This window comes from Pagrus major, chromosome 18 (genome assembly GCF_040436345.1).
Source record: "Pagrus major chromosome 18, Pma_NU_1.0".
In the NCBI taxonomy this organism is placed as follows: Eukaryota; Metazoa; Chordata; class Actinopteri; order Spariformes; family Sparidae; genus Pagrus; species Pagrus major.
Genome location: NC_133232.1, coordinates 30,973,641 through 30,985,648, shown reverse-complemented (window position 1 = coordinate 30,985,648; position 12,008 = coordinate 30,973,641). Strand labels below are relative to the sequence as shown.

Below are 12,008 nucleotides of genomic sequence, written 5' to 3'. Positions count from 1 at the left end.
TACTGATTGCATTTAAAAAAAGAACTGAGAGGCTTCTCACGACTGAAAATTGTGATGATATCGTGCTGAATAATAATAATAATAATAATAGTTGAAAACTGCTTCTGTGGTCGTTCCTGTTATTACAGGAGTCTCCAGGACCAGACGTGTCTGCAGTAGTGTCTCTTTCTAGAAATCATGACCCGCTTTACTAAAGCTAACAGACCGTGTTGTAATCAGCTTCATGCAGGAGCCGGCATCGACTCATGGACGAGATGCTAGCTAACTTTTTTTCTTTTTTCTTTTTTTTTGCTTTATTGAGCAGGATAATTACAAATAACAAGAACCCAAATGTGCTGAGTAGAGGAAAACAAAATAAAGAGATATAATTAAAACAAACAAAACCATATAATTAAACTAATAAAGCTCTGCAAATAAATTAGAATATATGGAGTCAAATAATTGAAAAAATATATCAAATGGAAAAATAAATAAATCATAAATTAAATACATAGATGGTCTCCAATATGAATTAAATGTTAATACACTCAGGGTCTATTAATTTGTTGAACTGTGCACATATCAGCAGTTTTGTAGATTTTAAGTGGCGGCTGTACTCAGGAGGTAGAGCGGGTCGTCTAGTAATCGCAAAAGGTCGTTGGTTCAACTCCCAGGCTCCCCCCAGCTGCATGTCGAAGTTCATGTTGAGCGAGATACTGAACCCCAAATTGCTCCTGATGAGCAGTTGGCGCCTTGCATGGCAGCCTCCGCCATCAGTGTGTGAATGTGTGTGTGAATATGACAAGTGTTGTAAAGCGCTTTGAGCGATCTGTAGACCGGTAAAGCACTGTCGAAATGCAAGTCCATTTAAGTTCATACATATTAGGGATTTACAAAACAGTCAACATTCATTATAAAAACCATTGAACATGGGTCGGGTTGCTAACTAGCTAACCGAGCTAGCTCAAGCAGTTCAAGTATAGTTCTGAAACTCACACCGAAACCTCCCAGATAGATAAACAACACTACAGGTGAGAGGAGAAAATATGTATTTTGGGTTGTACTGCCCCTTTAAAGGCGTAATGAATAATGTAATCAAGTAATCCTTGACAATGTAACTTTAAGTAAGTACTTTTTTTAATCTAATCTCGTCCGATCACTCACTTATTTTGTTGTAATCTGATTATATAATCCTGATTACATGTAATCTGTTACTACCCAACCCTGGAGACTTCCAGTACTCACACACTGAGAGTGAAGTTTTCAGTGAAGCAGGCAGTTCAACTTTAGAAATAAACAATATTTGGACAGATATTCTGGGTATATAAGTGAGAGAGCGGGAGAAGACTTAACTTTAGGTATTTTTAATAAGATAATTGAACTTTTTTATGTGGAAAAACCAAATTATGATTTCAAGGAGAGTATTTTTATATGTCTTAAAACATCTCTGGAGGGGCTCTTTAAACTTCTGTCCTCCGATTACAGTCTTTACTTCATTCCTCTTTTACATCTTTATGCGCACAAGTGCAAATTCCTCTCATTTTATAAGGTTGACTCTTTCATTATGCTGCTATTCAGTCGTCTCAGCTCTTGTTTAGTGCACCTGTTTGTAGTCGAGTGTGCCGACTGAGCGACGGGGGAACAAAAGCAGAAAGACGGCACTTGAACTCTTTTTGATACTTCAGACAATATAACTGAAAAGATCAGAATCCGCATTATGTAGATACATGTGTTTTTTTTTCCACGTGCAAACTTTGTGTCCTCCAAGCAGCAAATCTTTTTAAAAAGCGATGAATCATTACAGTATTTTTGTTCAAGTATAGTAGTTAATTTATTCAACAGAGGGCATGTATTTCAGTCTGAATCCATTTGTGGCTCCCCACCTTTCTGAAATGAAAGCAGGCAGGAGGCACATCTGCCTTTGCTTTTAATGGGTATCACAAATGTTTGAGTAATTCCACTCTATCTGAAACTTCCCTCCCCTTCAGCACACTCCCAAATTACAGCAACGGTATGAAAGCTGGGGCTCCTTGCTTTGCTTCAGAGTTTTTTCCCCAGCTAGGACGATCGGAAAGATTCCTCCTGTGAGCTTGCATCATGGAGGCTAGCAGTCAATCCAGCAGTCAACAGATCCTGTGGAAAGATGTGAGTCCAGTTTGATTTATTAATTGCACAATATACATTCTTACATTTAGTGTCTTTATGAAGGATTTTGGAAGAATTTTAGGTCACACAGTGTCAAGAAAATGGGAGCAACCTTAAACTTTTAACAGCTCCATAAATTAAGTACAGGTGTCAGTCGTGGTGGTTTAAAAGTGGGGGTGGAGAAAATCCTGTGATATTTGAGTGTAAGCTTTAAGTGAAATATGTCCGAAGTGTGCCTCTTTTTTTTTAAATCATAAAAAGGAGAGCTGCTTGATCTCTCTCAGTGATCTGAGTTTCCACAGAATAGTAATTTTTCCATCTAATTCCTTTTGGCTTTTCACCTTGGCTTTCTTCCTTTATTTCGTCCCTTATATTCAGCCTCACCTGAAACCACTGTATTTGCTTAATATCTAAAAAATTTCCCTTTTTCTCACATGCAGGCAGCATTCAAATATGCACTGAGAATGATCTTTATTTGAGTTTTATTATTAAGGAAGAAGGGGCACTGAGAGGAGGAAGAAAGAAAGAAGGATTTCAGACTCCACTTGTTGCAGAACTTGTGAACAACAGAGCAACATATAACTTTTATATATATATATGGAAAAAGTCAACTCTTTCACCGCCCATCAAAGACTGTTCCAGCAGACGCGTTTTCACCCTGAACACCCTGTAGGTGATGGATGGATAATGATTATGATTAAAACATCACCTGTGGTACATTATTTCTGAATACTTTTTTTCCTAGAAATTCAAATGCTTATATGAGAGTGTCCCAGTGTGATAAACCACCAGCCTCTGCTTGCTGATTATGTAGGCTATGCCTTCTTTTTTCCTGTTGTTTTCTCGAGCAAGTGCTCTTTTTTTCGCACGATAACAGCAGGGGGCTCCGGGCACTCTTCCTCACAAAGCTCAAGAGGAATTGCCTGGCTGATTCTGAACTGCTAAACCTTTAAACACTAGTTGGCGGGTGCTTCGCTCTGAGGCTGCTCGCTGTCTCCATCCCTCCCTGCTTTTATTTCTGTCTGTCTGTCTGTCTGTCTGTCTTTCAATCCCACCTCCTTCCTGTGAGTATTCGATATTCAAGGCACAGGCAGAGAGGTTTGTCCTCTATTTAAGTTTCCACTGCTTATGCAACCTCCCACCGGAGAACGCAGGATTTCAGCCACTTTTTTTTTTTTTCTTCTTCTTTCTTCACTCGGAGAGATTCTCATTGTAAGGAATGTTTGGCTCTATATCCAACTGCTTTTCATCATGCCTTAGGAATGTACAATACTTTGATGTGCCTCATGTTTTTTTTTGCGTGGCTACTGTCCCTAATATGTCAAATAAAGAAGGGCAACAGTCTAGATTTTATTAATAGTAAAGTTTTTGGGGGGCTTTCTTGAATAATGTGTCCTCTGTCCTTCCCCAAAGTCGTGCGGCTGATGTATTTACCAGAAATCAGAAATTCAATCTATATTCAACAAGCGCACAGTGGAAGTGTAGGCCATTATTACTAAATCTTATTTCCTCCTGTACTTCATGCCAGCTGCATACTGTATTTTTTTCAAATCATACTAAGAAAGGCTATATAAAATATATATCAGGACTATTTTGGATAGTTATTTTAACAGAACACAGGTTCCCAAAAAATCCGACCACTGGTATTCAAAAATAATTACTCCAAATTATTTAAAGTCTGTCCGCTGTCCAATCTGCTGCAGCTTAACTACTGGAACAACCTCAGCCACAATAGAAAACCAAAAGCTGCTTTATCATCATTTTTAAAGACAGGAAGATAAGCAACACCAATTTCGCTAATTGAAGTTGGCTCTGTGTGTTTTTTTTTTTTTAACATATCTGCTCTTCTGTTGTCCTCCGAGACCTTCAGAAGTGGTCCGGTGTGAATGAGAAGCTTTCACTCGCTCCCCGCTGGCGCTGCGCTGGAACAAAAGCCCGTCTTTATTAATTTGTGGCCTTAAGCTCGGGGAATTGACTAAAGCGGGCAGAGTTTTCATTTGAGGAAAAAAGTTTAATGAACGTAACCTTTCTGTGGCGCTCGTCGCAGTCCGCTCTTCACAGCGCTCGGGATAGGGAGGTCCTATTTTTTGTCATCAGTAAATTTCCACATGAAATCGAGCTAGCATAGCTTAGCATAAACACTTTGGCATAAACACTGTAAACAGGAGGGGAACAGCTAGCTTAGCTCTGTCCAAAGGCACATGTACAGTAACGTCTCATTTCAGGTTTTTTACGGAGGCTTATGTGAAATTGTTAAACACAGGGAACATGATATATTCATTATTTCGAGTGCTGGTAGGCAGATTTTGTTTCCGTTACACGAAGCCAGACGAGCTGTTTACTGTCTTTATGCTAAGCTAGCACAAAATGTTAACCAACATGAGAGCAAAAAAAAGTATTTATCAGCTAACTGTTGGCTGTGAGGTATACTGTGGTTATTTGGACTATATATATACACCATATGTTTGCAGGTTGAGGTGGGAAAAGAGAAGAAGAACAAATACCACACCTACCAGCGAGTGGCTCTGGTTCTGGCGCTGATCTTCCTCATTCTGGCTCTCTCTGTTTTCAGCCTGAGATACCTGTGGAGCCCCGGTCTGGGGAAGGTAAGACGAAGCATCAGCTCACTGTTTGCCAATCATCAGCCTTATTGCCATTGTCTGTAGAGACAGATGAAAGACTCACTGAGTCACCACATCAGCAAATCATACAGGTTACATCAAAGAAAAAAAATACTCGAGTAAGGAAAATGGACGGCCACACAAAGAGCCAAAGGCAGCCTCTGCAGACTGTATTGTGCTCTGCTAGATTAAAAGATGTGTGGGTTATGGAAAAGACAGCTGTGTTTTGCTCGGCTCATGTTTTGGCTGTCAGATCTGTAATTTCATGAGTTCTTGGACTGAACCACAAACCTCCTTTTTCTTTTTTACTGCTCCAAATGTTGCCCCGTTGCATTTTATCTGCTTTCTGCTCACATTGTAAACATCTTCTCACAATGACGGCTCCTGATAACTCAAAGCTGACCCTAATTGCTGTTGACCAGAGTGGCTGCAGCGGGGACCGAAACCTCTTGCCAATGTAATTGGGATAAACTCTTGTCCTGGCAATTCATCTTGTAAAATCCAATTCAATCACACTTGATGGAGAACATTTTCGCTCTGCCTCTTTCCCCCTGGTTTTCCCAAGAGGCCAAAAAAGCTAATTTACCCGAGCTGGAGGGAGAAATACATCAATAATTTCACATCCACAGATTGGAGGCTCTATACGTTCTGAGCACGGCTGCAAATGAGAGAATATGATTATAATGAAATGATGGTTAAAAATGAGCACATTTATTTCAGACTGCTTTGTGTGTACTGTAAATGCCATGAGTTGAACGGGGGGGAAATGTACCATGCAGGATGTGCTTGCTGTTACACCAACAATAAACATTAATTCAGCAGACGACTATTCCTTCCTCCATTTAGATACAAACTTCAACTGCAGACAGTCTCTCCCAAGCTCAGGTTAACCAAGGTTCATCTTCCTCTTCCTGCGTAGACGGTATTGTCCACGTTCTCTCCTTTCAACATAGATATGAATCACCTTTGAGCCATCTCCTTTGTCCTTGTTAAATATTTCATGCCGGAGGTAGCGCAGTCATTATTTCCACTTTAATAAGCTGTGATCATTCTCACGTGGCACAAAATGTGTTGATGGCAGAGGTTGCCCAGGCGATGAATATCAAACCCGCGGACCCTGGGTTTTTGCTTTAATGGGGTCTTGAGGGGGGGAGGCTCATTCTCTGGCCTCCACATCAGCAAGTGAGATGGAGCCACTTCAAAGGAGGATCACCTGTCAGTCAGATGGGGAGGAAGCTCCCTCAGACACAGATGGATGGTATAAAGAAAGGTATGTATCCTCAGAAAAACTATCCAGGGACTACTTTGAAGGTAAAGAGTCGGATTGATGGATGGATGGACGGATGGATTAGTTCTTCTGCATCAGTGTGGCAGCCAAGACCTTGTTTGGAGGATGGTTTTTGGGTGCAACGCAGCGGGACATTTCTTGACTCACCAGCTAATCCTGAGCAGCGTCTGGCACGTACGTGTATAGACTGTGGGCAGCAGAGCACTGTATCTGCAGCCAAAGGGAGAGTACATAATTTATTTTAGAAAACAGCAGTGAGAGGTGGTTGTTTATTATTTGAGCACAAAGATGAGCATGCAGGTGACGACTCATATTTAAATGTAACTAAAGTACAGTGCTTCTGTCAGAGTGCTCAAACATCAGAGACCAGCGCAGCATTCGATAAACCATTGGACCTTTAAATAAATGGTAATGTTAGCTTAGATTAGCTGTTGTCTAATGGAAGCTAACAGGATATCAAATATTTTTGTTTTACCTTGAAAATATGTCCCTATAGATTTTCACCATCCATCATCTTTAAAGTTGCTGATAGATCAGGAAGCATTAAATTGATGGACTTATAAGAAAATTGAGCTTCCCATCCTGAGCACATTGTCAGAGGGAAATGGCCGCCGTGTGAGTATAGTCTATAGATGAGATCGGTCTCCAGAGCGACCACGCCCAAAAGCTCTCAGTGCTTCCGCCAAAGTTGAAAACTGCTCGTAGTGACATGCCTAAAAGCCGTTCTGATGCATTTTTCATGTCAAACAATGAAAAAAATCCCAAAGGTTATGATTTTATTTACCTCCCCGAAGAATGAAGGGCAGGTAAAGAAGAGATCTGTGGCTTCAGGTCATCCACAGGGAGACCCGGCCAGTCAATACGTGTCCGAAGTGTCAAAGACTTCATCACAAGTTAGTTAATGATGTTACTGAGTGAATGACTTGTGTGTCTATTGTGTCTGTAGACTGAAGTGAATCAAAATAGCGCCTTCCTGAAGTTGTAACTGCAGATTTTACCGTGAAAAAAAAGGCCCAACCATAAAACACCTGCTTTTATAATGGAGTTTGGTTTAGCCAGGAGCAGAGGGTGTTTTAATGTTAATAATACACATAAATTGAGCCGACCTACCTTCTAATAATGAACCTTGTAAACAGCGTAAAGTAACGCTGGAAGTGGAGCTAAACCGGCCTGGTTTCACCTCCTCTCAGCTCCGAGTCAGCGGTCAAGTGCTTAAGCACAAACGGCAGTCAGAGCAGTGACGGCGGCTCTGCTTCACCACAGCGATGTGATTAGTTTACAATAAAGTCACACTGGACAGATTATAAAGGACCTGGACGTTTAATAAGGTAGTTGTGTGCGTCAGGTTCGTCCACTTTGATGGAGACTGAGACTGAAAGGACTCATCATCAGATATTTCTTTATTTTTTTTCTATGTAACGACTCTGAATAAAACTGCTTACCTGACTGGCCACAGTATTTCAAACTAATACCTAGACATACGGTTTTCTTATTTTATGCTGTTAATTCAGCAGACTCGTTAGAATTTGTATCGACCGCCATTCAGATCAGAAAGATTGTTTTCAGCCAGAAGGGGGCGGTGATGTTACGCGAGGGTAAAGTACCCCGATGGGTCGATTTCATCTATTAAAAAAGTCGTTTAATAACTTTTTTTCTTTTAGGTAGTTTACAGTTTTGGGCCGTAAAAGGAAAAGAATCCGGCTAATGTTTTATTTTACCGTTGCTTCTCTACTGTAGGCTCATTAAATGAGTTTGTGTAACCTATTGCAGCCCTGGAGTGTATGAATCATGGCTCAACCTTGTAACTTTGTTATGAAAAACGCTGCATCAGTGAAGGTTATTACTCCTCTCAGTTATCAAACAAAAGGAGTTTCTCAATTAGTCAGATGATGAAAGCTTGAATTCTTGTTTTGTACTTCCAGCACACAAAAAAAAATACATCTGATTTGAAAAGTGCATTCACAAGTGAAATACAAGTTTATAGAGAAAGTTCTGGACGTGATCTCTTTTCAGTTTGAGATGTGTTTTTCTCCAGCTGTTTTGACAGACTGAAAACTGATAAGTATATGTGAGAGGTGCAAACTAACTGTTGGAGTCGCATCTTTTTTTCGCCGCAGATAAAATCTAATCAAATGAAAGAGATGTTGGAGAAGCACGAGGATGCAGCCTGACATTACTTAGATGGCGTGTTGAACATCATGCGAGATAAGTGAGGGATCAAATCTGACAAATCTGAGAATCCACAGCTTTGGAGATAACATGCAGAGGAAGCACTAATACTGCCTTCGATCGAATTACTAAATACATTGATTACAAGATGCACGTCCTTAAAATGCAACTTGCATTTGACTACTGCCTAAATTTGTTTTGTACTCGGTCAATACTTGAACTTACGATGCATTAAAAAACAATTACTAACACACAATGCATATAATACACCAGACATTACATAGCTCTTTGACCTTAGCATCCTAATTAGGAGTCAAAACCGCAGCGCGACTGCAGCCAACACTTCTGGTCTCTCCTCACAGTTCACCAAGGCGACGTGACCTCGCGCACCCGGCTTTGTATTAATAACCACAGAATGGTAATTTGCTCCAGGCATTGTATTTCAATATGACATGATAACCGCTTGGGATCTTCTTTTAATTACCTGAAAACATATGTTGTTACAGAGGCCCGGGGAAGATACTTTGCCATCATTTTCTCTGCCTCTGTGTTTGTTTGTGTGTGTGTGTGTGTGTGTGTGTGTGTGTGTGTGTGTGTGTGTGTGTGTGAGGGTGTGGTCGTGCTTTCATGTATGCGATTGTGTATGCATCGGTGTGCATTGTGTGTTTCCGTGTGTAGATTAGGTGCGTCTGCATTCTCTTCTGGCTTACGGCATGTTTCTGTTTACTATGCGCTCATTATTGTTCTGGGCCACAAGTCTCACTGGGGGATTTTGCCTCCTTGTAAATTAATCCTCTGTTATTACCAGTTTACATCAGCAACTCTGTGAAAATGGAATCTGGCTGGTGAATCCAACAGAAAAGTGAGAATAATTCGCCTTGACGAAATTATTTTCAAAGAGAGGAGGAGGGGCGGGGAGAAGAATACAATCTAGATGATGTCTGTAGTGCAGAACATCCCAGATCTAAATTTTCATATCATTAGATTTGATATATTTGGTGCTATTTTTAATTCATGAAGCACTTTGAGGGAGATTATCTGCAGACCAGCAGCCAGGCACAGAGTAATTGTGGACCTGTAGACATTGTAAACCAGTTTTTCCTGAGGAGCATTGAATAGCTCACAGGTGCTGGTGGGGCTGTATGGCAAAACTGCCTGAGAAATACATGAATGTCAGACCTGAGGAAAGTGCTCCATTATTCAAGCTGAAATTGCATTGCTCACCTTGATGCCTTCCCCTCTCCGGTCCCAAGGTAGCTGCTGAGTTGTCGCTCCTGATGGCCTCTTAAATGCCTCACTGTCAGGACCGGCTTCTTTAATGAACACTGCTGCGCCTGCTGCTTTTCCACTGGTCACAGGTGTACGGCTTCTCAAGGCCAGGCCCCCCTTTGTTTATTTATTGCTCAGAGGCTGTGTATACCCAACAGTCCCCTCAGTGTCCAGATGTCAACATGCAACAGGGGAGGGGAGACACAAGATTTGATTGTGATATGATCCTATCTTCCTGACGCTTTTATTTTCTTAGTTTGTCTCCAGGAATAAAACGAGACGGTGCTAACTTCTCCTCACACTCCTTGTTTGTTTACTCGGTCTCATGCGGACAAATTATTATTCTGGGGAGGTAACAGGGCTTATCTAAACAGCTGGTTTGCCGAGACCTTTTGGGAGGCCTGCCCCTCAGTCTGTAATCTTTTCTGATTTTACACGTCAGGCTCATTCATTCATTAGCAGGCCGGTGTCCACTGGTGTTTCTCCCTGGCTGTTAAATTAGGCCGCTACGGGCTCCCTCCTAAGATGATGCATTATGCCTTCTACTCAGGGAACAGTGAGGAGGAGGGAGGGGATGCAGGCCGGGAAAAAACAAAAGAGAGTTGTTTTAAATTGTTGCCAGTGGAGTGCCTGAGGTAGGAAGGCTTCATGGCGGTTGTGGCACATTGCCTTCTTCTGGGACGGTGAGTGCTACAGAGAGCGTGACAGCACTGCAGAGCCCGCCGGGAGTTATTGATTGTGCCATACAGCATTTGAGTGTGTCTGCGATTCTCTTTTTAGGAGCTAGAATAATATGGGTGTGGGGGGGGAAGACAAAAAATCACCATCTTAATTGCCAGTTCTTCATTTTGCCAATCCACCAGCAGCCCATGTGCAGCATGTTGTATGTAGCTACAGTGCAGTGGGTAAACAGACACAATGCTCGCCTTTTTTTTTTTTCTTTCAGACTCTGTTTTCTCTCCCCCCCCGTCTCACCAGTGTGACTGCCAAGTAGACTCCTCTCCTCTGTTGTACAATTTAGAAACGTGATTGAGCTTTCACATCCACTTTCAGTCTCCCAGTAAGTCTGCACCGCTTATAGCCTCGATGTGCATTCACAGCCACGATGCCGAAGCAGAGAAGTGAACAGCAAACTGGAGACACCCCCCGTTCATCTGTCGTTTCTCAACATATCTGAGGTTTTGCTAGATCAGAGATAAAACGCTATATTCTCTGATGGATCGTGATTTTTTTTTTAGAAATTAGTAAATCTCTATTCTGAAAACTTGCCATGTCACCGTGCTGAGCTATATATCTGTCAGCAGTTAAAAGGTTGCATTGACTTTTTGTGAGTTTGCCACATTAGTCACTTTGCTCAATATGTGAGGAGCAATGCAGCATCTAAATGCATCCCTGGGGGTCTCTGTCTGGTGCAAAGTCTAACACTTCTATTTGAATAACCTCAGCTGATTAGCCTCTCTTTAAATGTGTGAAAATGAGAACTTGTAGCAACTGTAAAAGCAGGAATGTTTGCTAATTTTAATGACATGTATCCAGACCCGTCAAGCTTGTTTGGGTTTTTCTTTTTTCTTTTTTTTTTTTAAGATTGGTGAAATAAACATGAAAAATCAGCAAAAATAACACACTTTTACTGAGAGATCTTTCATCCAGTGAAACTTCAAGTGTTTACACAGGAAATGAGCAAAGTAAGCCAGACAGCTTAGAGTTCAGAGCCGTAATGAACCTCATTAATGATGAGATATTCATTCCAGATGTTGTGAATCCATAAGTCGCAGAATAAAAAAACTTTATGCTGACATACGGGATGATGCAGCTACTGTGGTGAGCTGGCCTACGGTGACTAAACTCTGGTGTCACTTCAGTTTTACATGTGACAGGTTGAAAAAGAAAAAGCATTCGCACGAGCAACAAAACAAATACTGCTCCATATCACCATAGTTGTCAAAAACTTCATATGTAATTCACCATTTCAAACACTATATACAGTTCAAAGCAACACATCCTCATATCAAAATGACTGAAGGTCGACTGTCAGCAACTCCCAAAACAACATATATTGACGTTCAACCCAGTCGCCAGAATAAATGTTAGCTAAGTACGTTTCTGCAAAACCACAGATATGTTCAAACTGGATGCTTGAAAGTTTCAATTTGTTTAGGTTTACACGCAAACACCACCTGGTCAGGGTTAGGAAAAAATCACGGTTTAGCTTAATATACCTGCAATTGCTTTGTACAAGTGTGCTGGGCCTTTGCCGCACCGCAGGAACAGGAAAACATTGTAGTTTAGGTCAAAATCAATACGTTACTTCTGTAACTTCAGTTCCAAAGGAACCTACATTACATAAGTAACTTGTGTTACGTTACGTACATGGCGTAACTTAACTGTGTTGGTAAATTTAAGGAACTGACTGTTTACTTGTTGACAGCAGTTTCCTTAATTTAAGTCCTGTGCTTGAAGAACTCAAGCGTCGGCCCCGTCCTTAGACTACTTCTCCTGACATCCTCCTTTGCAAACGTATTAATTACTAAAGCCAC

At 41.2% G+C, this 12,008-nt stretch overlaps 1 protein-coding gene across 1 annotated transcript in view; it reads left to right on the top strand.

The window, feature by feature from the left end:
• Window positions 1–2,076: 2,076 nt before the first annotated feature.
• The window catches only part of tnmd (tenomodulin), a 47,260-nt gene continuing 37,328 nt past the window's right edge, over window positions 2,077–12,008 (top strand). The window contains exons 1-2 of the mRNA XM_073487640.1: window positions 2,077–2,124; window positions 4,596–4,730. Of these exons, the coding sequence (XP_073343741.1) occupies window positions 2,077–2,124; window positions 4,596–4,730 (183 nt within the window). The remainder of the gene's footprint in view (window positions 2,125–4,595; window positions 4,731–12,008) is intronic.